This window comes from Lontra canadensis, unplaced genomic scaffold, assembly GCF_010015895.1.
Source record: "Lontra canadensis isolate GAN:19392208 unplaced genomic scaffold, GSC_riverotter_1.0 scaffold1, whole genome shotgun sequence".
Classification (NCBI taxonomy): Eukaryota; Metazoa; Chordata; class Mammalia; order Carnivora; family Mustelidae; genus Lontra; species Lontra canadensis.
The window spans coordinates 87,741,144-87,768,911 of record NW_022630995.1 but is presented as its reverse complement, the minus strand read 5'-3'; the positions used below and the strand labels follow the sequence as shown (position 1 = coordinate 87,768,911).

At 35.5% G+C, this 27,768-nt stretch overlaps 1 protein-coding gene across 2 annotated transcripts in view; it reads right to left on the bottom strand.

Moving 5' to 3' along the window:
- PRDM5 (PR/SET domain 5) overlaps nucleotides 1-27,768 on the bottom strand; it is a 216,089-nt gene that overhangs the window by 56,068 nt on the left and 132,253 nt on the right. For both annotated transcript variants that reach the window (XM_032858594.1, XM_032858584.1), the window contains 3 exons: nucleotides 21,272-21,365; nucleotides 16,805-16,965; nucleotides 13,389-13,482 (listed from right to left, as the gene is read on the bottom strand). In XM_032858594.1, coding sequence (XP_032714485.1) covers nucleotides 13,389-13,482; nucleotides 16,805-16,965; nucleotides 21,272-21,365 — 349 coding nt within the window. The remainder of the gene's footprint in view (nucleotides 1-13,388; nucleotides 13,483-16,804; nucleotides 16,966-21,271; nucleotides 21,366-27,768) is intronic.

The following is a 27,768-nucleotide window of genomic DNA, read 5'->3' as shown; positions in this document are numbered from 1 at the left end:
ATTTTCAGACCACAATGCTCTGAAACTAGAACTCAATCACAAAAGGAAAGCTGGGTATCTTCTTTGCAGAAATGTCTGTTCATGTCTTCTGCCCATTTCTTGATTAGATTATTTGTTCTTTGGGTGTTGAGTTTGATAAATTCTTTATAGATTTTGGATACTAGCCCTTTATCTGATATGTCATTTGCAAATATCTTCTCCCATTCTGTCAGTTGTCTTTTGGTTTTGTTAACTGTTTCCTTTGCTGTGCAAAAGCTTTTGATATTGACGAAGTCCCAATAGTTCATTTTTGCTTTTGCTTCCCTTGCCTTTGGCGATGTTCCTAGGAAGAAGTTGCTGCAGCTGAAGTCAAAGAGGTTGCTGCCTATGTTCTCCTCAAGGATTTTGACGGATTCCTTTCTCACATTGAGGTCTTTAATCCATTTTGAGTCTATTTTTGTGTGTGGTATAAGTAAATGATCTAGTTTCATTTTTCTGCATGTGGCTGTCCAATTTCCCCAACACCATTTGTTGGAGAGATTGTCTTTTTTCCATTGGACATTCTTTCCTGCTTTGTCGAAGATTAGATGACCACAGAGTTGAGGGTCTATTTCTGGGCTCTCTATTCTGTTCCATTGATCTATGTGTCTGTTTTTGTGCCAGTACCATACTGTATTGATGATTCCAGCTTTGTAATGGAGTTTGAAGTCCAGAATTGCGATGCCACCAGCTTTGGCTTTCTTTTTCAACATTCCCCTGGCTATTTGGGGGTCTTTTCTGGTTCCACACAAATTTTAAGATTATTTGTTCCATTTCTTTGAAAAAAGTTGATGGTATTTTGATAGGGCTTGCATTAAACGTGTAGATTGCTTTAGATAGCATAGACATTTTCACAATATTTGTTCTTCCAATCCAGGAGCATGGAACATTTTTCCATTTCTTTGTGTCTTCCTCAATTTCTTTCATGAGTATTCTATAGTTTTCTGAGTACAGATTCTTTACCTCTTCGGTTAGGTTTATTCCTAGGTATCTTATGGTTCTGGGTGCAATGTAAATGGGATCAACTCCTTAATTTCTTTCTTCTGTCTTGCTGTTGGTGTATAGAAATGCAACTGATTTCTGTGCATTGATTTTAGGTCCTGACACTTTATTGAACTCCTGTATGAGTTCTAGCAGTTTTGGGGTGGAGTCTTTCTGGTTTTCCAAATAAAGTATCGTATCATCTGCAAAGAGTGAGAGTTTGACTTCTTTCTTTGCTGATTCAGACGCCTTTTATTTCTTTTTACTGTCTGATTGCTGAGGCTAGGACTTCTAATACTATGTTGAATAGCAGTGGTGATAGTGGACATCTCTGTTGTGTTCCTGACCTTGGGAAAGCTCTCAGTTTTTCTCCATTGAGTATGATATTCACTGTGTTTTTTTTTCATAGATGGCTTTAATGATATTGATGTATATACCCTCTATCCCTACACTGTGGAGAATTTTGATCAAGAAAGGATGCTGTACTTTGTCAAATGCTTTTTCAGCATCTATTGAGAGTATCATATGGTTCTTGTTCTTTCTTTTATTAATGTATTGTATCACATTGATTGATTTGCAGATGTTGAATCAAACTTGCAGCCCATGAATAAATCCCACTTGGTTTTGGTGAATAATCCTTTTAATGTACTGTTGGATCCTACTGGCTAGTATTTTGGTGATAATTTTTGCATCCATGTTCACCAGGGATATTGGTCTCACCAGGGGGTCTTTGTCTAGTTTGGGGATCAAGATAATGTTGGCCGCATGAAATGAGTTTGAAAGTTTTCCATCCATTTCTATTTTTTGGAACAGTTTCAGGAGACTAGGTATAAATTCTTCTTTAAATGTTTGGTAGAATTCCCCTGGGAAGCCGTCTGGTCCTGGGCTCTGGTTTGTTGGGAGATTTTTGATGACTGCTTCAATTTCGCTACTGCTTATGGGTCTTCCATTTCTTCCTGGTTCACTTTTGGCAGTTTAATGTGCCTAGGAATGCATTCGTTTCTTCCAGATTATCGAATTTGCTGGTATAGAGTAACTCAAAATATGTTCTTACAATTGTTTGTATTTCTTTCGTGTTGGTTGTGATCTCTCCTCTTTCATTCATGATTTTATTAATTTGTGTACATTCTCTTTTGTTTTTTGTCAGTCCAGTCAGGGGTTATCAATCTTATTAATACTTTCAAAGAACCAGCTCCTATTTTTATTAATCTGTTCTACTATTCTTTTGGTTTCTAGCTCATTGATTTCTGCTCTGATCTTTATGATTTCTCTTCTCCTGCTGGGTTTAGGCTTTCTTTGCTGTTCTTTCTCTAGCTCCTTTAGTGAACGGTTGGGTTGTGTATTTGAGACTTTTCTCATTTCTTGAAAAAGGTTTGTATTGCTATGTACTTTCCTCTTAGGATCCCCTTAGCTGCATTCCAAGGATTTTGAACAGTTGTGTTTTCATTTTCATTTGTTTCCATGTATTTTATTAATTCTTTAATTTCCTGTTTGACCCATTCATTCTTTAGTAGGATGCTCCTTAGCCTCCACATATTTGAGTTCTTTCCAACTTTCCACTTGTGACTGAGTTCTAGTTTCAAAGCATTGTGATCCAAAAACATGCAGGGAATGATCCCAATCTTCTGGTACTGGTTGAGACCTCATTTGCAACCCAGAATGTGATCTCTTCTGGAGTATGTTCCATGTGCACTAGAGAAGAATGTGTATTCTGTTGCTTTTTGATGGAATGTTATAAATATATCTTGACATCCAGTGTGTCATTTAAAGCCTTTACTTCCTTGTTGATATTTTGCTTAGATGATCTGTACATTTAAGTGATGGGGGTTAAAGTCGTCTAGTATTACTATATTATTGTCAATGTGTTTCTTTGATATTGTTATTCATTTGTTTGTATAATTGGCTGCTCCCATGTTAGCTGCATACGTATTTCCAATTGTTAGATCTTCTTGTTGGATAGACCCTTTAAGTATGATATAGTGTTCTTCCTCATCTCTTATTATAATCTTTGGTTTAAAATCTAGTTGTCTGATATAAGGATTGCCACCCCAGCTTTCTTTTGATGTCCATCAGCATGGTAAATTGTTTTCCACCCCCTCACTTTCAATCGGGAGGTGTCTTTGGGGTCTAAAATTAGTCTCTTGTGGATAGCATATCGATGGGTCTTGTCTTTTTATACAATCTGATACCCTGAGTCTTTTGTTGGGGCATTTAGCTCATTTACATTCAGGGAAACTTTTGAAAGATATGAATTTAGTGCTATTCCCACACTAATATATTCTAAATGATCCCTCTTTTTAGAGTCTTTATTTCACTACTTCATTTGGTTCATGATACTACATTCCAAGACCAATGTCACTCCCTCACTCTTCCCTCTGTGCCTCTATCCACCCTCTGACAAACCCTGACATAACCATTATAGCTTTTGCATTAGAAACTAGGGCCTTTTATATTTTTGAAAAAAATACTTAAAAGTAGATAATAATACTGCCAATGAAAATCAAAACGGATATTTCTCCCTCTCTCTCTTTTAAGTTGTTATATGCACTTGTCACTAACCTCCCAAATCAACCAGGGGAGCAAAGTACAGAAAGAGAAAAAAGAATAGGAAAGAAACACTACATTCCACTGATGTGATCAGTGTTCAAAAATTATCTGAAATGTCAAAATAATATGGAGAACAAAAATCATGTAGTTCAAGACTTTACAAATGACTTCTTAGGGAAAATGTAAGGCTCTGAAAGTGTAATGCTGAGACTAATATTTACTTCTGTGCAGATTCTACAATCAACTCTGCTGTGAATTCTTAGTTTATCTGCAGGTAAGAGAATATTCAATATGACCTAATGTTAGTAATTAACCACTTAGAAAATAAATATAGCAAAATAAGCTTCCTCTCAATACAGGCAAGTTATCTTATTCTTATAAAAATGTGATAAACATGCATTAAATTTTCATTTGTGTTCATAATGACGTTGCTAATTGTCTATTTTTTATTTATTAATAATTGTCATACTGTCTTATTGTTGTTTATAATTACAGCTACCATTTTTATAATTTTGCACAAATATTCTAAAAAGAATGAATAAATTCCTTTAGAAAAAGAATTAGAAAAACAATGGCTAAAATCCAAGTATAACCAAATTATAATATACTGATCCTTTATTTCTAAGCTGATCACACATATTTACTAAAAAAAAAAATTAACTATTTCCTAAGACAATGATTTATTACTATAGTCAAACAACAGTATGCAAGCAAGCCTAGAACAGAAGGGCCAACACAGCCGGTATCTATTAACACGAAAAGTTGGTTGGAACTATAGGCAAGTAATTAACCTTCTGGCCCAGAGCTTTAAAACCCCAAAAGCAGTTCCTAGAATTTCTTTCATAATTTATGAACAACTGATGGAATTTATGTCACAGTGTATGGATTCCCTTGTGGAATTAACCCCAGCTCTCACTGACCCTAAGAAGCTATAAACCAACAGGAGAATGTGCTCTACTATTTCGGCTGACCCACAGAGTGCCATCCCTGTCACTGTAGCATAGGAAATCGGATGATAAATTACAGAGCTGCCTGCCAGGCACAGACCTAAACATTTCACCTTCAATGATGGCAACAGCAAAACACACTACATGCACCCTCAGTCACCCCAAACCAGCCATATCTGACAGCAAACCCTCCTCTATGTTCTACAGATGATCTATATTCTGCAGCTAAAGGTTATAAAAAGATGATGATGATGACACTGGGAACAGAAGGTCAGACCATATATCAAGGGAGGTTGCATAACTGTGGTTAAATACGGGCAGGAATAACGAAGACAAAGCAAACAGCAGCCATGGCAGCAACAGCTCACATATCGCATGCACATACTGTACCAGGCACTGGCAAGGTTTCTTGACACAGACTTTTCATTTGTTCCTCAAAGCAATGCCATGATGCTGGGACTCTTCTTCTCTTTTCTTTTTTTTTTCTTTTTCAAGATTTTTATTTATTTATTTGACACTGAGAAAGTACAAGCAAGGGGAAACAGCAGGCAGAGGGAAAGAGCAAAGCTGACTCTGCTGAGTAGGGAGTCCCATGTGGGGCTTGATCCTAGGACCATGGGATCACAACCTGAGCAGAGGCAGATGCTTAACCAAGTGAGCCACCCAGGCATCCCCATGGGATCTGTTCTTACCCCTGTTCTTTAGATGAGGAAACTAAGCTTTGAAAGGTTAAGCAATTTACTATAAAGCTCACACAGGGAGGAAAGGAGTAAAATGGAATTTGAAAGCCTAGCTTATGACTCCAGGATCCATACTTCGGATATAAAATATGTATTAAATACCAAGAAGTGGAGATAGCTCACTTTGTGGTGGGAAAGTTTCTCCATAAGTGGAATTAAATAACAAACTACAGATCTCAAGCTTTTAAGTCAAGATTAGTAACCTCAACTGATGGCTATATCAGCAAGATACTATCATCAAACATTATGGGAAGAATGTATATAATTCTACAGTAAGTTCAAGAGTAACAGTAAAAATCAAAATAAGAACTAAAAATACTAGCAAAGTGTACACCGAACAAAGTTGAAGCTTTAGTTTAGCTCTAGAGGAACAATATACAAGTAGTGTAACCTTAGCAAATCACTACATTTTGTGGGGCATGGGTTCAATGAATAGGCTTGAACTAGAAATTTATGAAATTCTTTTCTATTTTAAAAGTGAAGAGTACTGTATTTTAATAATCTATAAAAGCAAACGCCTTGTGCACACTTGCTGTGCATGTTCTTATTCTAATCATCTAATCATGAAGAATGAATGGATTTCAGAAGGTAAATACAGGGTTTGTAAAAGGTAACATTTTCAAAATTAATGGGAAAAAACCCCGCAAAGTTTTGCCAGACTTCACCTTAGCAGCAGAAAATGGAGGTAATCGGAAGGAGAGGGAAAAGGAGGGGAAAGAAGGTGAAGTGAGGATACAACTGGTTGATTACTTAAGGTAGTAAAGGATAAAACCAATCAAAATGTGAAATGGGGAAGTTTTTAAAAATTTTCTTAAAGCACTATTAACAAAAAATTACAATAGAGATAGAAATACTAAGACTCCTCCCAGAACTAACAGCAGTGATCCAATAGCTATGTTCTCACTGTCTTATAGAATGGCCATTAGTCATGAACCAATAAAATAAGACCTGTTCTGAGAAAATTTATATGAAGGAAACTGCCTTTAATACTCCACAAAGCAATACCATCACTATACTAAATAGGAAATGATGAAAGATACCAATTAGCAAACTGGAAGGAAGAAACACAGACAGGAGTCCTGTTTTCTCTTCATAAAATGTAATGTTATTTGATGTTATAAAAAAGAGAGAATTACCTTCCCAAAATATTGGTGGACACTTTGAATACTACAAAAATAAAATGAAACTGACACCTTCAACATAATGGGAAAACTGTGAAAATATTATTATCTCTATAAAAATCCTATCACATTGCACTGTATTCAAATGTACATCCACTCACTAAAAATCCCAACTATCAATAATTATTTCCTAGAAATTAAAAAAAAAAGTAATCCGTCCAACTACATGACATTCTGAAAAATGTCAAACTATATAAACATTAAATGGTTTTCTGGAAAACAAATCTATGGAGACAGTAATATCAGTGGCTGCCAGGCATTGAGGGTGGGGGATAAATAGGCAAAGCACAGAGGATTTTTAGGGCAGTGGAAGTACTCTGTATGATATCATATTGATGAAGACACATTATACATTTGTCCAAACCCACAGAATGTACATCAAGAGTGAACCATAATGTAAGCTATAGACTTTGGGTGACTAAAATGTGTCAATGTGGGTTCATCAATTATAACACATATCACTTTGGGGATGTTGATAACAGAAGAGGGTATACATGTGGAGGGACGGAGTAGGTGGGAATATCTCTGGATCTTCCCATCATTTCACTGTGAACCTAAAATTAAAATATATAGATGTTTATATCTATATTATTATATTATAATTATACACATAATATGCAATTATATATATTTTTATATATGTAAGTAAATAATATTAGATATATCCATTTATAGATAAATATATTCTAAAAATAAGGTAAATAAAATCTTAAAAAAATAGGGCAAATCTAAAAAATAAAGGCAAAAAATCTGGAAAATTAAATTTAATTATCATTTTCTCTGTATGTTATTGCCCCCTATAAAGGTGACTCAGGAGAAAATGAACACGTGAATGCAAGATACACACACACACACACACACACACACACACACCCCTTCCATTTCACTCTAAAAGATAAAATTTTCATACTACTAAAATAATATGTGACTTTAAGAATTCCATTCATCTTTTATACTGGAGAACTTACAGAATGTGTGTAATTCTTGTAATTATAACAACTGTGTAGCAGCTGTTTAGCAAAAAAGAAGAGACAATACTAGTATACAATAGAACTAAATAAAATAAAACAGAATAAAATAAAATAGAAATAAAATAGTCAAAAGATTTGGGTCTTACTACCTTGACTCGACAGGTCATTTACTTCTCTGAATCTCATCTTCCTTAACTAGAAAATGAGAATGGTCTTAGAAACCAATCACACTTACTGTGGAAGGATTAACTCAGATATTTGAAAGAGCTTCTCTCCTTCAATAAACTTGATTAAAAACCCGAGACTGATCTGCCCTGGCCTTCAGCTCAGAATCTAGTCATGGAGCAGATATGCAAAGTAAGTACAATATCATAACTGAAAAGAGATGTTTATATATAGTAAGCGATGGAATCCCCAAATCTCTACTAGATGAGAGGCTATGGAGAGCAAGAGACTTTAATATCCTACACAACTGTTTGTAATTATTCCAGTTCCTGTATAGTGGACCTTGTCAAACAAAATGGATAGGGTAGGGGCACCTGGGTGGCTCAGTGGGTTAAAGCCTCTGCCTTCGACTCAGGTCATGATCTCAGAGTCCTGGGATCGAGCCCCACATCTGGCTCTCTGCTCAGCAGGGAGCCTGCTTCCTCCTCTCTCTCTGCCTGCCTCTCTGCCTACTTGTAATCTCTGCCAAATAAATAAATAAAATCTTAAAAAAAATTTTTTTAAAAAATGGATAGGGTATTTGTCAGGACCAATTTCCTCTACCTTTTTTCTAATAAGAATTTTAAAAACTAGGCAAGTCCAAGTTAAAAAGAGTCATGGTAAGTTTTTAGTGCTGTTTGGCCAAATATTGTTCTTTATTCCTTCATTTAAGCACTGTAATTTTACATATATTGGTGAGCTAAATTTTAACTATTAGTTAACCAACACATTAACTGTTATTTATTATACAATTGTTTACAACCAATAGCATGATAAAGCAATGGGGTAAAGAACGGAAAGGAGAGCAAAGGGCCCAACTTTATATTTATATATTTATGTAAAAATATTTATATATTATATATTTATACATTTGGTAAGTTTTTTCTTTGATTCTAACATTTCTCAAAGTGAATTCCATGATTGTATAGTTAATTTATGAAAAAATGATTTTATGGTCAATTAAATTTACATTAAAATCCAGGACTTCTCACTATGAAGCCAGCATTCTTTCCACCACCCCACAGGTACAATAATTGTTTGCAGTTTCTTTCATTTATTCAAGAAGCATTTGCTAGTTTCTTTCTCCATGCCAGGCATAGTAAACAGGTGAGTTATCAGATATGGGCAGCGCTCTAAGGGAACAGAGAACTTACAAATGACTAAAGAAGTATGAGCACTTGGAAGTGTGCTGTGTTGAGAGAAGTACAAGACAGAGCATACCCACCTAATGTGGTGGGAGTGAGGGATGGTCACGTGACATATCATGGAGAAAGTTACAATTACTTGTAGACTCGGGAAAAGTGAAAGAAGCCTAATAAGTGAGCCTGGAATGTCAAATGGAAGAGGAATTAATAATTGATGAGTCTCGTGATAGGTAAGGGACAGTCATTTTGCAGAAAACCAGGGTAAACCACAAGATTTATAGTCGGATAACAGTGTGACTGGGTAAGCCTTACCAACTCTTTAAGCCTTCTTTTGTAAAAAACAGATATACTTTACAATGTATTTTAAGAAAACCAAACAAACAAACTTCTAAAGACTCTACGCCAATAGCAAATTTCATGGAATTCCCTTTTCGAGATGACTAAGCATGCAGTAATGAAGTTCTGCTTCTTCAGAAGAATATGAGTTTTCTCTGAGTGGCATGACTGTAAGTGACAAAACAGAACAATAGAAAGTCTGTTTATATTTAAAGAATAGAAGTCTTCCTGTTGAAAAAACTAGGCTTTGAGGGACATTTGAACAAGATGTAAGCTGTGAAGCTGGATGTTCAGGAAACAGTTCTTAGCAGCAGTTGGCTGGCATCTGCATACACTCAGTTGTTCTTACTGGAAAGAACACTCCCACTTTTAATTACAAAAATTTTCAAACAGGCAGAAAAATTGGAAAAATAGTACAATAAGCCATATATATCCTCACTTGGGTTTAATGTCACCATATTTGCTTCCTCACTCTCATTTGTCCCTTTTTAAAATATATTTTTGCACTTCTTTTTGCTGCTTCATTTGAGAATCAGATGCAGAAACATGTCATATCTAAATAATTTATTTTTTCTTATTTATTCTTATTTATTTTTTAAGATCTTATTTATTTATTTGACACAGAGAAAGCAGGAGAGCACAGACTGGGGGAGGGAGAAGCAGACTCCCCACTGAGCAGGGAGCCCAGGTGAGTCTCAATCCCAAGATCCTGGGATCATGACCTGAGCCAAAGGCAGACGCTTAACAACTGAGCCACCCAAACATCCCAGGTCTAAATAATTTAGCATAAATCTAATAATAGCAGGTACATGTATAATCATAATGTTAATATATTTCAAATATTTTATTAGACAAGAAACTTATTATGTGAAGACACGGAAAATCTTCAAGAAAATTCAAGTTGTCCATATTTATAATAAGAAGCAATAACCAGCTAATGATTTAGCATTTAACTTCTAAAGCCTTTATATATAAATATATTATCATTACAAAAATATACCATTTTTTTGGTAACTTATATTTCTTTTCATGGTAACTAATACATGATGTACTAGTATATCATATTGCTCTTATTGCTTACAGTATATTCTAATTTATAGATATACTGTAATTTATTTAACCAGTCTTCTCAATGTTGGATTTGCAAGCTCTATTTCCATTTTTTCCCCACTGTTATCAACAGCTCTTCAAGGAACAGGAGACTGTTCTTTTTTTTTAAACAAATTTTACTGCCTATGATCTCCTTGTGGACTTAGAAATCAAGTATACTATGGGTTTATGCCTAATAAGGAAGATAAAAAGCCAAGGACAACTTTTGATGTGACAAGGTAAATTAAATTTTTAAGAGGTTATCTTGGAGAACATTACAGTGTAATTTTAAGAAAGAAGTTGGTGAGAAACACATAGTTCAGAATTTAAAACACCACTAAAAATAATTTTTCCAACCAAGTCCTTCTTTCAACATTTATTAAACAAAAAGGTCTGGTTAATCAGGAACACAGCCACCTAAATGCATTTTTTCCAACAAAAATGCATTTTTCAGGGTAATAAATATTTTAAAAATCCCGTGATTATTTATGCCAGACAACATGATAGTAAATTAGCTTCTTATCAACAGTCAATCAAGATTATGTTTATAAATTATTAAAGTTTCAGTATATTTAATGATTTCAGATCTTGATAAACTTGAAAGAAAGGAAAAGAAAAGATACTGAACATAATATTCTCAGGATGATATCCTGTAAGAAGGAAAAACCTAAGAAAAGGAGAGAACAATAATATAAGAAATTATATCAATCACCTGTTTCTTCTATACAATCAGGACATGGTGCTAAGCCTCTGACATGATTTTAAGTCCACCGGCCCTCAACATGGCTCTCTACCGCTTTTCCTTTTGCTTCTCTCTTTTCTTTTTGTTGTTCTCTGCTTCTGTTTTGGTCCCCAAAACTTCACTTTCCCTGGATACTTCTAAGCAAGAAGACCTCCTTTCTCTCATTAGGATATCCATTATTCTACATCCATCATGTATAATGTTTGATATGTTCTTGATTATAGGTTTCATTTAAAAATATTGAAGAGGGCGCCTGGGTGGCTCAGTGGGTTAAGCCGCTGCCTTCGGCTCAGGTCATGATCTCAGGATCCTGGGATCGAGTCCCGCATCGGGCTCTCTGCTCAGCAGGGAGCCTGCTTCCCTCTCTCTCTCTCTGCCTGCCTCTCTGTCTACTTGTGATCTCTCTCTGTCAAATAAATAAATAAAATCTTTAAAAAAAAAAATAAATAAATAAAAGTATTGAAGAGGCCACGCTAAGATTACAAATACTACTTTGATGTTATGTCTTTTAGCTTTAGCCAAAAAATTTCCAGAATAAGAAATCATGTTCCACTGCTGTCCTTTCCTCTGTCTATGTGTAATAACTGTACTATTGATTCTTTGGCCTAAGTAAGCTAACATTTCCTCACCCACAAAATAGTTACTATGCTAGACATCTACTGCCTGAGGTACTGGGAGTACAGTGATAAAGTCAAATACTCTCCCTCTTGAATAAGAAGCTTTAGCAGTGTAATCCAGTTACATTTTATCATATACAGTCCAGCTACTGAAAACCATTAAGATTCAGGTAAAATAATCTGGCTATCAATATTTAGAGTATTTTTTCAAGTTTTTTCAAGTATTTCTCTACATGATAGACAAAATCTAGACAAGGTTCTGTCAAGAATATTTAATTGTTTAAATATATTTGCTAATGACATACCCAGTTCAGGATTAGTATCCAAAATATGCTAAAAACTCCTACAACTCAAGACCAAAACAACAAATAATCCAATGAAAAAAATGTGCAGAAGACATGAACAGGCATTTTTCCAAAGAAGACATCCAGATGGCCAACAGACACATGAAAAGATGCTCAACATCACTCATCGTCAGGGAAACGCAAATCGAAACCACAATGAGATATCTCACATCTGTCAGAATACCTAGTATCAAAAAGACTAGAAATAACAAGTGGTGGTGAGACTGTAGAGAACGGGGAACCCTCGTATACTTATCGGTAGGAATGTAAATTGATACAGCCACTCTGGAAAACAGTTTGGAGGGTCCTCAAAAAAACTTAAAATGGAAGCACCATATGATCCAGTAATTGTACTTCTGGGTATTTACCCAAAGAAAACGAAAACACTAATTCAAAAAGATGTATGCACCTCTATGTTTACTGCAGCATCATTTACAAGGGCCAAGATATGGAGGCAACACAATGTGAGTATCTATTGACAGATAAATGGATAAGAGAAATGTGGTATATATACATGATGGAATATGACCTAATCATAAAAAGGAACGATATCTTGCCATTTACAAGAGTATGGATGGACCTAGAGGATATTATGCTAAGTAACTGAAAGACAAATACCCTACAATTTCACTTATATGTGGAATCTAAAAAACAAACAAAAAAAACAAATGCCAACTCCAACAACAAAAAGGGAAACAGACTCATAGAGAACTAACTAGTGATTGCCAGAGGGGAAGGCAGTGGGGGATGGGTGAAATAGGTGAAGAAGATAAGGGAATAAACTTCAGTCACAAAATAAATCATGGGGATAAAAAGTGCAGCAGAGAGAATATAGTCAATAATACTGTAATAACTTTGTACGGTGACAGATGGTATGTTAGACTTATCCTAGACTTACCATGGTGAGCTTTTTATAACGCATATAATTACCAGATCACTATGTTGTATACCTGAAACAAATATTCTATGTCAACTATACTTCAGTTAAAATTTTAAAAAAGAATATTTAGTTGTTTATTCAGGCTTCACTAGGGCACAGTCCTCTTTCATGGGAGAAATTGCACAAAAAGTCAGAAGAAATCAAGGGACGATCCCTTTAGGAAGTAACCCATGGCATACCGGACATTATGGTTGCATCACCCTCATATCCAATAAAATCCTACAGCGTCCAGGCAATATCCCAAGAACTTTCTAAATTTAAAAAAGCCACATTTGATGTCAGTTATAGGAAGGAATTTTAAGAGGCGGCCCTTAGCCTTCTATAAAAAGTCAAACTGCTATTCCCTATTCCTCTATTAGAACAGAATATACAGTAAATCACAATTTTATCACAACCAAACCTTAGGCAAATTATTTCCATTTCAGATATTTAACTTAATTGGGAAAGTAAACTTATTTAAAATTTTTCTCCAGTAAGGGACTGGATTCTATAAAATTAGAAGGAAGAGAAAACAGCTAAGACTATATTTCTACTTTTAAAAGAATTTGATTTAAGTTGTTTTTATCACCAATTACAATCTACATACCTGTGTGACTACGGATATGAACTCTCAGTGTACCACTGCTGGCAAATTTCTGGCCACAATATGGGCAGATTTTCTCCTTTTCTCCTGTATGTGTCTAAACGGAAAGGAATAAAAAGGGTCGAGGATAAATATAAAGAATTAGGTAAAAATGATTAAGTGCCTCTGACAATGGTAAATCCTTTTTTTCCAGGATTATGTTTCATTAAAATGATTTAGTATCACAATGAGATTTTAAACAATTTATCATGAGTATTCCCACTGGTTCAAAAAAAAAAAAAAAACAAAACAAAAAAACAAAAAACCCAAAACCTTAGACTCATGCATTAGTGCTAATTTGAAAATAATTCTGCAGTTTACTTTTTAAGCCTTTATGGAGTCCCCCAAGTAAAAACGATTAAGTTATACAAAACCAGTATATGCTGGCAAAACCACATAATCAAAATGGGGTTACAGCTCCTTTGACTGCTGCCAAGAAACACTTCCTTAGAAGCATTTTTCACATTCTTTGTGTGTATTTAACTCCTGAGAACAGAATTAATCTCAATAAAGTAATCTGTTATTTGCATTACGCTTGCCTGACTGGATTGATTTTACGGCAAAGCAGAAAGGAATATAAATCTGACTTGATCTTGAAAATCAGCAGGTGTTAACTGAGCAGTCAATTTGAAAGAACATCCTTGCCCTCAACATACCTTAAATCTCAGCATAAAACAGCCACACAAGGAAAGGTGAATATGTATCATCAAAAGTGATTTTTTTTTTTAAGATTTCATTTATCTATTCAACAAACAGAGATCACAAGTAGGCAGAGAGGCAGGCAGAGAGAGAGAGGAAGGGAAGCAGGCTCCCCGCTGAGCAGAGAGCCCGACATGCGGGGCTCAATCCCAGGACCCCGAGACCATGACCTGAACCGAAGGCAGAGGCTTAACCCACTGAGCCACCCAGGCGCCCCTCATCAAAAGTGAATTTTGACAGAATGTTAGAGATTTTAAAGAAAAGAGCAAGCTCTCCCCCCCAAAAAAGGAGACAGATGGAGCTTTTAAAACTTGTCTCACAATCTCATCAGGAGACCTTATTCTACCAGCATCCAAAATAGGTCATTGCAATAAATGAGAAGTCAGAGCTACTTTTCAAGTCCCATTGTTTTTCAAACTTAGGAGAAGGGGAAAAGAAGGGAGAAGAAGGAAATTACTTCAGATATCTGAACACTGTCAGTGACACTTTAAAAATTTTTTTTTTTTAATTTCAATGATGACCTACACATTAACGAAAGCATACAGCAGATCATCTGGGTTACTACCACAACACAGAGTTTCTAGGGCCTGTGTTTGCATTAGGTTTGTGCAAATTACTGGCATTGCCATGGGCTAATGTAAAAAGAATGGGAAAGTTTTTTTGTGTTTTTTTTTTTATATATGTTCCCAGAAGGGACACACTGGCAGGGATAGAGAGAAAGGAGTAGGGCAGTCTCATCTCAGAAAACCACCAGTGTAGCAAAACATTCTCCATATTAATTGCTAACTTTAATATAATTAGTTTCATAGCCTTATTGGCATTTAATTTGAAAATTTCCACATTTGAATTATAATCTGCATTTGGATAGATATTATTGTATTTGTGGTTTTTAAAACAGTTATAAACTAAATACCTTAGTCAACATCAGTGTCCTTTTAAATATTTTTCCATTGAAAATGATTTATATTATATTCAAATTTCAAAAATCTAGTCTAACCAACTGCCACACTAGCCAATGACACTGGCTACAACAGACATCTCCTTGATTCTCCATTTGGCAGGCACTTAACTTTCCATTTTCAATCTAAGTTCTTATACAAAACAGTTATACATTCTTTATAGTAAGAGCCGTTACTCCCATGGTTCCCATTATGGCTCATTTTAAAGGAAATGGTATAGCACTTTAACATAGAGCAGACCTATATTCTACTCATTCCCTGACAGAAGGGGCAAGATACATCAATTCTTTCTTGACTAGTGTACGGTTGCTTAGAAATTGTGTATATCTATTATTAAAACATTGGATTATTCCAAAGAGGCAACTACCAATTTATTTATTGTATCTTTATAAAATCCACAGAATTTCTTTTGCTGCTACGTAAGTATTTCATTGCTCACTTACATGACCTGACTTGTCAGTGGTACAAGGTTCAAACCAAACAACATTCAGTCAACAATAGTGAAAAGAATTAAAATGCTTCTTTGGTTTAATTCAATAATATATCTTATTATTAGGTATGGAATTTGGTTAACTGGTTTTAAAAGACATTTAAGGTATAACACTAAAATATCTTAAATATAGATAAGAAAGCATGGAAACAGATCACTATGACAATATTGGTAAATGTATGAGACAAACACAAATAATGCTCTGCCACGACAATCTGTGATTGTGGACAAACAACTATTATCTCTCTTGAAAACTCACTATTTTTTTCCCAGGTTGATTAAACAAGACACAAATTTATTAAATTCATACAAAAAAATAATTCAAGCAAAGAAAGGTGAAAAACTATCCTCTCCAGAAATTTGAAAAGAGGAGACAATATTATTACTGAACATTAAAGAAACAGGTAATGGACAATTCAGTCCTTTGACACAGCCACACTAAAGACAGGTACCAAAATAAAATTCACACTGAAATACAAGTCACTTCCTCACATTCACTTAGCAGTGCACACTAAGTAGCCACATCTATGACACTTCATAGTCATTTCTAAAGTCAACATTAAAATCTATAATGGTGTTTGTTACATATGAACATTGCTATTTTTGAAATACCCTTAAAATGTACTTACAAACCAAATAAAAATAACCTCTTGATTTGCTTAAAGTAATTAGCATAACACAAAAAAGATAATCTCCAAATCACTGTAAGAACCTCATTTTATTTGAGTTAAGCAAATACTTATCAAGTCCCTCTTCTGTACCAGAACTTCCCTAGGCCTAGAGATGCAAGATGAAGAAGAACAGTTCCAATCTAGAAAAGAGCTCAATCTAATAACTTGTCAATAAACACCTGAATTAGCTCTGAAAAATAAAATTAAGGCACTGATCATTTTTTAAGTAAAAACCTACATTAATTCAAAAATGTACAAAAACTGACAAGCTTTCACTCATCAAATACTTTGTACAACCCATCTATCACCATAGCTCAGTACTGTGGTGAAGAACTCACACCTCAATCTAGGTTCACCTTCATCCGAATGATATACCTCTTCTGAAAAAGTAAAGAGAACAGACATTTTCTGAAGAGCTCATATAAACCATGCATCCCTTGTCATTTGGAGGAAATATGTTGACTAATTAATATAAAATTGATTATCACATTATAACTAGCATGCATGCCCATGTTGTTGAAGTATGTAATTCATTCAAACGCACAGAAGGCTTCTACTTACTTTCTTATGACTTCTAAGCACTGAAGGTGTAACAAACGCCTTATTACAGAGCTCGCATCTGTATTTCTTGTGTCTTTCATGGACCACCTGGACATGAACATTCAAGGTATCCTTCCTTTTAAAGGTAGCGTCACAGTGATGGCACTTGAAAGTCCTCTCACCTTAGAAATGAAAACATTAAATAAAAGAAAGATCAGATGCAAGAGCCGAATGATGTTATCTCCCCCTCATGGGTACCAGATATAGTGTTCTTTTCTCCAAAAATTTAGTCTTATTACTAACAATTTATTACAGCCAGAAAAGGTAATTTTTCACATCCTTCAGTTCCACATTTGCTCATTCATTGTGTGACCAGCGGGAAGTGCTTGAACCCTCTTACATTCTTAGACTCTTTAACTAGAAAAGGTGGGGACTCAATTAGCTAACTTTCTAAAGGAACCATGAACTTTCTTTAGAAGTAGTAGGTCTTTCTCGGGCAGTGGCTCAGGGTTGAAGTAGATTCTCATGGTGACAAAAGGCTTCTGTCAAGCAGAGTAAGTGGCCTTTGGGGCCTCTCCTAAACTCCCCTCACTCCCACCACAGCCCCTATGGCCTTTAAGGGACAGGGCAGAATAGGGTCATGGGTAGCAAGGTGCGGAGTGAAGCCCCCCACAGGCACACAGAAATGGGTCAGAGCCAGACGCCTGCTAAGACAGGAGAGGGCTACGACACCCCTTCCTTCCTCAGTACTATCTCAGGAATTTGGACTAGAGGCTCCCTAACATGGTCCCTGGTCTGCTAATTAATTTAATTACCTCCCAGGCTCTCATCAGACAGGTTGGGGGGTTGCCTCTCAGAAAGGCAGCTGGACTGGGGCAACTACCCTTTTCTACCCTAGAGCCCCTGGGTACCTGTGAGGATATTCACCTTGTTCTCATTTTATAGCCTCGGCCCACAGGGAAAGCAACTCCACAAACTCTGTTTCGGGATGTATGGTATGGTATTTTTTAAACTTGCATATGCATGGACGTACATGATTATGTAAGTAAGACAGATTAGTATTTGAATATATCTTCCCCTTTTAAAAAACAATTATATTAGCACAGATTTACATATTATATTCACTATGAGACAAAAGATAACTTTCTACATTGAACTAGATTACCTCAATTTCAACCAAACTCTTCCTACTTCCCTCCATTATAACCAGCACAGACTTAGAAATGTGAAGAGCCTACTATTCCTTCATACCAAATTTAAGGAAGGAAGGACAAAAAGAGGTGAAAAAGAAAAAAAGAAAAAGATAAATGACGCTTTTCAAACAGAATTATGGCTCTTTAACTTAAAATCTTGGAGCGCCCTGATGGAATCTGATGCTTGGAACAAAGTTACATCCAAACCATGCAAGAATTGTGTAGATTCTCAGAGCTATGTTTATACATTGCTGGGTACTGTCACTATAATCTAGTTTGTCTTTATATATCATTTTAGATTTAAATACCTCATTTGTATAAAACATATAACCAGTAAGAGTAAAAGAAATGATCAATAACATAAGATTATAAGTAAAGCAAAGCAACTCAGGAACAATGAAAAAACAAAAACAAGGGTTGCCTGCGTGGCCTAGTAGGTTAAGCTTCAGACTCTTGGTTTCAGCTCAAGTCATGATCTCAGGGTCACTGGGTCCAATCCTGTGTCTTAGAACTCTGTGCTCAGTGGGGTGTCTGCTTAGGATTCCCTTCCTCTCCTTCTCCTTCTGCCTCTCCCTGTCCTCCTCTCAAAATAAATGAGTAAATGTTTACAATTAAGTAAATAACAAAACAAAACAAAAGTCATTCTCCAAGATTTCTCCTATTAAAGCATTTCCGTTAAACTATCACATGAATCAAAATATTGATTCCTATACAAAAACCTCATCAAGCTATACCAAGGGAGTCCTTACCTTTCTCCTTTCAAATTTTAATTCCAGATTTCTTTGTTTTAAGCTTATCAGAATTTTTTAACTCTGAAGAGATTTTATCTGATGTTATCAGATTTCTTTGCCTTAAAGAAATAAACATAGGATTAAAGATAGGATTTTTCCTATCTTAAAACCAAGAAGCTAGCTAGTAACCTGCCTTTTGGTTTTCCATGTTAGAAAATAGCAGTAATTTCCAAAATAATTATGACGTTATTCTTCATATTTTGAGCCAGAATACTGATATAAGTTTCTAAAACAGCCTGCATGTTTTGAAGTTAAATAGGTTTTCATTTTCATACTGTATAAGATAACATCTAGTATTTTGTCTTACTCTGTCTCCTTCTGGTTTTTCCTGTCCTTTTAGCTCATTTGCCTTATCTGATGTTTAATTTTACCTTCAATAACCCACTTGCTCAGTCAACTACAAAGCTGACTTCCCAGCCAAATGTTTTGGTGCAGCTTCATAAAGCCTGTGATTAATGTGCTGACCAACATTATATTAAAGACAGAATGTGCAAACACAGTCCACACCGCTGCGTCAATCCTCTGCTTCAAGTGTATGGAAGCCAATCAGCAGAAATCAAAATTAGTAGGTTCCTTATAATAAAAATTCCTTGTTATTGAAACTAATTTTCATCTATCCAAACAAAAATTTCCTGAGCATACAGGCCAAATTTGGCCACAGAAGTCTTAATAGTATGAATGAGGTTCACGCACCCCAATTCCTACTCAAAAATCCATTCATCCCATAATGACTTTTTTTCTTAATCAAATGAGAGCGTGATGGGATGGAAATTACTGCTGTTACAGGGCAAATTTTCTTTTCTTTTCTTTTTTTTTAAAGATTTATTTATTTATTTGAGAGAGAGACAGAGATAGCAAGGGAGAGCATGAGTGGGAAGAGAGGGTGAAGCAGGCTCCCTGCTGAGCAAGGAGCCCCAATGTAGGACTTGATCCCAAGACCCTGGGATCATGACCTGGGCCAAACGCAGCAGCTTAATCAACTGAGCCACCCAAGCACCCTAAATTTTATTTCTTAAATGCATGGCTGTCCTTAATAAAGAAAGAGAAAGTTGTGTTGACCAATTCTCCAGAGCTGTAAGGTCAAATGCAGAGTGGCACAGACGTTAACACTACCTTTTCTGTAGGAAAAGAGGCATTTCGTCATGATCTTACCACTTAGTATTTTCAAAAACTTGAAGTAAGTCAAGCAGAGAAAGCCAATTATCATATGGTTTTACTTACTTGTGAAGCATAAGGAATAACACAGAGGACATTGGGAGATGGAGAGGAGAAGTGAGTTGGGAGAAATTGGGGCAGGGGAGACAAACCATGAGAGACTGTGGACTCTGAGAAACAAACTGAGGGTTTTGGAAGGGAGGGGGTGGGGGGTTGGGTGAGCCTGGTAGTGGGTATTAAGGAGAGCACAGATTACATGGAGCACTGGGTGTGGTGCATAAACAATGAATTTTGGAACACTGATGAAAAAATTAAATTAAATTAAATTTAAAAAAAAATACTATCTTTGGCATTTGGAATTGTAGACACTTCTACTTGACCAGAGAAAATTTCTTCCAAGATACTGTCTTATCTGTACTGTTGTCATAACTGATTAATTGTTTTACTTTCCTCAGAAATATTAAAAATTTAATCAGCAGTAGTAACTTTGTTTCAGAAGATGTTCCAAGGATTAAACAACTCAAAAGCAAACAATTCAAATATCACCTACATTATGCCATTTTCTTTACTTTTAGATACAGTAATGTAACAAATGTCTGGTTATTTCCATATCTGAACACAGAACTCACTTTAAAACTCAGCTTAGCAATAGCATTTTCTCTGAAATAACATAATATAAAGTGTCCTTTCAGCGATGTGGGTATAAGGTGTTGTATTCTAAAAATAGCTCTTTGCATAGTATGTATGTGTATAACTTCTCCCAAAAGAAAAAGAAGTATTCCTGCCAAAAGAAGTTAAGAAGTCAGAGGCAGCATATAGTAAGAAGAGAAAGCACCTGACTGAATCTGGATGCTGTCTCCAGAGCTAGAACCCCGCATATGTCACCATGTTTCTCTGGGTCTGCATTTTCTCTACTCCCCTCGCATTAACAGGTTAAATTAGATGTGCACTCTGATCCTATCCAACTTGAAAAGTCTGTGAGCTAATAAAATCATGCCAGACATCTGCATATTTTAACCATTATACTTAAAAGGGAACAAAAATGTCTATTTCAGACAAATTTCAAAGATACTTTACTGAACATAAGATTTTATATACAAACCTTAAATAGTGGAAAGAAATGATATAAAATAAAATGTCTCATAAAACAATTTATCTTTATGTGGGAAAATAAAGCAAGAATAAAGGAAGAAAAGGAGAAAGGCAGAATTACCAGTCCTTTTTACATTCAAAAGCAGATCATGTAACTATATACAGGTCCACTTTTGTGACGCCAACATTCTCAAGAGTTATAAGAACGAAGTTTGAGATAATTCAATTTGCCCTCAACTGCTTGTTTTGTGACTTACTGTTATGTATGAGCAGGTGTCTCTGCAAAGAAAATGGGGTTCGGAACAAAGCTTTACATTCCTCACATTGGAATGGTCTCTCTTCAGAATGCGTCTGCAGATGAAAGAAACTGAGTCAGGAGGGTCTAGAATCATCTAGTCGTGACAATAATTGGAACTTGTATTCATGATGCGTAGAGGAAGGGAAAGGTAGACAGTATCTTGTTTCTTCTGGTGACATTCTTTTACCATAAAACCGTAAACACAAATACACTATGTTCACAGGAGAAAAACAACTCTATTTTTAAATTCTCACATTAATTATGTATTTGATAAATAATAAAGGAAATTATTTCTCTAATCTCAAAATGCTAATCTGAATATACCCAGATTTCTCAGGATTTACGCTGCAGAGTAAAATGATTTATACTTTCTCTGAAGACTAAACCTTCATTCTTACTGGACAGGCTTTCACTATGGTAGTACAACACTTTCAAAATAATCAAAGGAAACTGGTAAAAGGAGACAGTTTCCACCTTCTCCCCTCAACATCACTGAATAAGTTCCAATAATTTTTAGTCCTAGATACCATTTCCCCCTAAATTAAACTAGAACATTTACTCATACTTAAACCAAGTAACATTCATTAAATATTTATTTTGTGTCACTGCTACACTCAACATAACACTTTACATGAATTTTTTAACTTAATTCTAACATTAATTTGATGGACAGTATGCTATTACTGTCCCCATTTTACAGTAACTCAAAGAGTTACAATAACTTGCCAGAGATCAAACAATGTAGACGCAGCAAGTACCTTTAAACACGGAACAAACAGAAATACACTGAGAAACAATAAACAACAGAAAACCAGGAATGAAAACAAAGCAAACAACAAAACAGTATGCTTATTCACTTCTCCTGTTTTTTTAATCACACATCAGTATTAACCTGTTTGGCACAAGTCAGCATATAAAATCCTATTCTACCATTGGAATTTATTCAGATAAATTCTAAAAACCAAAAATTGAACTATATTCTCTTATGATAATAAAACACATCATATAATTCATTAGTTTTTATGATACATGTGGCATAAAAATAAGGGGAATAAATAAAGCACTTTATTCACAGCATAAAGATTTAAAAATTTTCTTAGTTTAATGTACATTGTAATATTCAAGATGTACATATTACATATTAACATAACGTTGGTGAAAAGGGATTACCATGTCTGTTTTCAGTTGTAAAAAATATAGAGAAAGGATGAGGGGAGCTAATATTTAAAACTTGAGAAAAATTACATGTATTCAAGTGTGTTATTTAGCCTTATAAATGAACAAAACTGGGAAAAAATAGAAAAAAGAGTAAGTTTCTTTCACTACATAAAATATATGGACACTTAATATAGCAAAACATGGCATTTCAAATTGGTAGAACAACAGTGGACAGTTTGGTAAATGGTTTTGAGGCAACTGTATAGATATTTGGGAAAAAATTAAACTGGATCTATTATTCATTCACCCCTTTCAATAAATCCCATTTCGATTCAGGTTTTTTTTTCAAATGTGAAGAACAAATCCTCAATATACTAGAAGAAAATATGAGTGAATTGTTAAATACATTTTGAGCAGGAAAAGGCTTTCTAAGCATGGCAGAAGCTCAAATATGCAGATGAGAGAAGGCATTAAATTTAAAATCATAAGGCAAAAATGTTTGGTGGTAAAGAATATTTGCAATATGAAATAAAAATTTTAAGCTGCTAATATAAAGAATTATGGCACATTTACAGGAAAAGATGAAAACTCAAAAAAAAAAAAAAAAAGGAGGCAAAAAGATTCCTCCAAGTAGCGCTCTTGCAATCTCCTTCATTACTTATTTTGTGCCCAGGCCATGCTATGCACCTCATGCCCTTATGTGTCAGTCCTGTTTTACACACGGGGGAGATAGCAGTAAAAACAGAAGACTAAGTCCTAGCTATCAGGAAGCTCTGCCACTGGCGAGGAGAAAAAGACAATGAACAAACCATAAAACATGAAGTACATGCTATAGAGAAAAATAAAGAAGGGAAAGGGGATAGCAAAAGTTTCAAAGAAAGGAGTAGCAATTTAAGCAGAAATTCTAGCTGAGAAGGTGACTCGAGAGAAGAACTGATGAACTGAGGGAACAAGGGCACGTCTCCCTCTGAGGCCTCTGGGCAGGAAACACCACGAAGGCCAGTGTGGTGGAGTAAGAGGAAGAAGCACAGAAGTGGGGAGATGAGGCTGGAAAAAAATGGGAAAAGAAGGAGAAGGAGAAGCAAATCGTGTAGGATCTGGTTGGGCACTGCAGGAATTTTGCTTTTTGCTGGAAGAGATAAAAAATCTCAAATGAGTCTTGAGCCGATGACATTTCATAGGATGCTAAGGTGGGTGTGTTGAGAACAGGAGAGGGGGGACACGGGAAAGCAGAGAACCCAGAGAAGCAACAGCAAGAAACCAAACAAGAGATAATCAAGTCCTCCATCAGAGTGGTAGCTACCAATGTACAAAGAAGTGGTAGATTTCCAGATATATGATGAAAGTTAACAGGTTTTTGTGGAGAGACTTGAATCTGAAGCATGAGACACAGGAAAGAAGATCTAAGATTGTGACCAGAGCAATGGTAGGACGGATCAGCCACCAGAAGAGCAAGCAAGAAACAGGTTTGCTGAAAGATAAGGGGCTCAGTTTGGGGTGGGTTCAAATGACTAGTCAAAGATGTCTAGTAGACAGTGGAACATTTCAAGTCTGCATCATAGTGTAGAACATTTGGGGATGTCAGACTATATAGTTTTGGGGCACCTGGCTGGCTCAGTGGGTTAAGCCTCTGCCTTTGGCTCAGGTCATGATCCCAGGGTCCTGGGATTGAGCCCCGCATTGGGCTCTCTGCTCAGCATGGAGCCTGCTTCCTCCTCTCTCTCTGCCTGCCTATTTGTGATCTCTCTCTGTGTCAAATAAATAAATAAAATCTTTTAAAAAATTAAATAGTTTCAGTATTTAAACCCATAAATATAATGAGAGAATGAAAGTTAAAAAAACAAACAACTCTCTGTGGTATATCAGATTGGCAGAGGTAAGGAGAATGGATATTACTCATGGTTGACAAAAGGAAAAGATCGAGCAATCTCATCTCTTGTAACCAGGAATGTACATTTTCTGAGTGGCAGTGTGGCTCTATTGACCCAAAATGACAAACAGACACAGTCTTTGACTAACCAACTCCCTTGGCAGACATAGATCTGGCAATTATCTACATAAACAAAAACTTAAAAAAAACAAACAAACAGCTAAATGCCTACTGACAGATATAAACCTGGTTAACTAAATTTGAGTGGCTACTGTATATTTATTTTGATATGGAAAACCCACTAGAACATATTTTGAGTGTCAAAAGAACAATGCAAACAATTATAGGTAGAATACCACAGGCCGCAAACATACACACATGTAGAATGGGGTGTGGGAAGATATCCTATGAAACACTGAGGAGGGTTTTCATAGTAAAGCAGAGAGTGGTATTTGATGGAGCCTTTGCTTTCTTCTTTATACCTTTCTTTGATATTTAGTTTTCTACAAAGGGTAGATAATATTATTACAAAAAGAAAGAAGCTTTTGTCTTTAGAGCATCCATATTGGAACAAAGGGTTGCTTTAGTCTTCCAAAAGTATATTCCACCCTAACCAATTCTTTCCCTTTTTCCAAATCTAGGACAATATGACGTGTGGCTATGATTTAGTAGCTTGATGATGAAATAACTTGGGATAGCATGAAGGCTCACACCTCTGTTAACCAAACCAAAGCCACAACATCTAGATATGGCCTGAAATCAAGAGCTATTTTATGTAGTTAAGCCGTTAGTGCACAGCCAGGTGAATAAATATTTCTGTCAAAGATTCCAATACCACCAACAGAGTTGTGATGGCATGACCTGTCAAAGTCTCAGCATAATATTCTTTACGAGTACAGATAAAATTCAACTTTTTAAAGGGCGCTTATGCTTCCATTTTTCATCACTAAAGGGTGTCAAACTTTTCACTGACTTATTAATTACATTATCCTCCCCCCTTAAATGCCAAGTCACTGATGACATAACAAATGAACTTGTCCATGAACTGTACGTATATCTTATTATGTATCATATCATATATCTTTTTACGCACCAAGTCTGATTGTTGTTGCAGATGTAGAAAACACATAAGAAAATGTGTTCCACTATTTATAACACCTAATAAAATGTCTCAAGAATGCTTCAGGTTTTCAACATAATTTTTATACAATCATCACCAAATTAGCACGTTTCTAGCTGTATAAACCAAATATTAATTTCATGAGAACAGAATAAAATTCTCTTTGAGCCCATTCACAATTAAAAATTATAACCTGGACTATCACCAATATATATTGCTCTGTAGTAACAGTATTATTGGTAATGATATTTCTTCTTTGGGTCATGTACAAAGCAAGAAACTATCTTAAAATTCAGGGGAAATAACAGAGATAAAATAAATTTGTATAAAATATTCCTGAGATACATGTGTCAGAACTATTCTTTTTTCTTTAAAAAAAAAAAAAAAGAGTTTTGTTATTGAAGTCTCAAGTCTGCATATCATAAGCATATTACGATCCCACTGGGTCACATAATAAACCTAAAGCTGCATAAAATGTGCGTCATCTGGCTGTTTACAAGGTCCGTGGATTAAATTTTTACTGTCAGATTTATAACTGGCTTCCTTAAAGGGCCTCGTCCTCGCAAAAATGAATGGAAACTAGAGAGATATCAAAAAAAGAAGCTCAGTGCAGGAAAAGGTAGCTCATTTCACACAGATAAGTTAAGATTATAAAACGGAGGTTATGCTCTTACAAAAGTATAGCCTTTCATGACCAAGCCCAACCTTTCCTCTGCTTGAAAAGCCACAATTCCATTAGTACAAAGCCATAACTCCATGGAGCCAACTACTAAAGCCTCAAGTTTATACCCTGATCAGGGCAAAGGGAAATTGCTAAAAGAAGGAATAATCACAGACTTATAGAAGTCTTCCTTGGAGGACAGCAATTCAGACTACCACTCAGGGAGTTCTCCCTCATACAACACTGCTAAAACATGTCATCTCATATCTCTAACCAAGGACATTTCTAACAAATACTGCTTCAAACACATGACCCTTCAGGCTAGCTGACTTGACCATTAATTTAAAAGTTCTGCCTCTGCAATGGCCACTATTTATTACAGGTAGCCCAGAGTCATACAGAACAAGTTTCTCTCTCTCCCACAAGGAAGCTCTTTGAATATATGGAAACAGCAATCATATCCCTTCACAAACGGTTGTAATAACCAGACACCTGCAGCTTCATTCATGAAAATATGGCTGTCGGGCACACCACAGGAATTGTAAAGCAGAACTTTCTGAATAGAAGTACGCATTCTAATTTTTATAACTCATATGGAACAACACACAGCAATTATACCAGCTCCTCTAGTGGGTAACTCGTTTGCTGTGCAAGATGGCTAAGTAAATTGGTAATTCTGCAATGAACTTTATGTGCCATCCAAAAATAAACAAGTGCAGATACCTAAAGTACAAACACACAAACAACAATGGATTGTTGAATTTTATAGGATTCTAATCTTATATAAAATTGTACTCTCTAAAAATTAATACCAGTTGGGTAAGAAAGTTTTCATTAACATGTAATAGAAAAATAATAGTAAAAATAGGATAAAAACTAACAAATAATAAGATAAAAATAGGATTCTCTCCACACACCCCTCCCTGAGATTAAGGGTCTCTTATGGTTGTCTCCCTCCCGATCCCATCTTGTTTCATTTTTTCCTTCCCTACCCCCCTAGCCCTCAACTCTGCCTCTCAAATTCTTCATATCAAGGGAGATCACATGATAATTGTCTTTCTCTGATTGACTTATTTCACTCAGCATAATACCCTCTAGTTCCATCCACGTTGCTGCAAATGGCAAGATTTCATTTCTTTTGATGGCTGCATAGTATTCCATTGTATATATCTCCTACACATCTTCTTTATCTATTCATCTGTTGATGGACATCTAGGCTCTTTCCATAGTTTGGCTATTGTGGACATTACTGTTATAAACATTCAGGTGCACGTGCCCCTTCAGATTCCTACATTTGTATCTTCAGGGTAAATACCCAGTAGTGCTATTGCTGGGTATGTGATATGGTGGGTGCTGTGAAATGTGTAAGCCTGACAATTCACAAACCTGTACCCCTGGGGCAAAGAATACATTATATGTTAATAAAAATAATTATTAAAAAAATAGGATTCAAATATTTGGCCAGACAAGATAGATAGATAGACAGATGCTAAAATGTGTGTGTGTGTGTGTGTGTGTGTGTGTGTGTGTGTGTGTTCCATCCAATTATCTAAGTGTCACATCACCAGAGGACATATTCTCAATGAAACCTTCATAAAAACTAATCTATTTTTCAACCTAATACAGATATAAACTAAATTTAAAAAA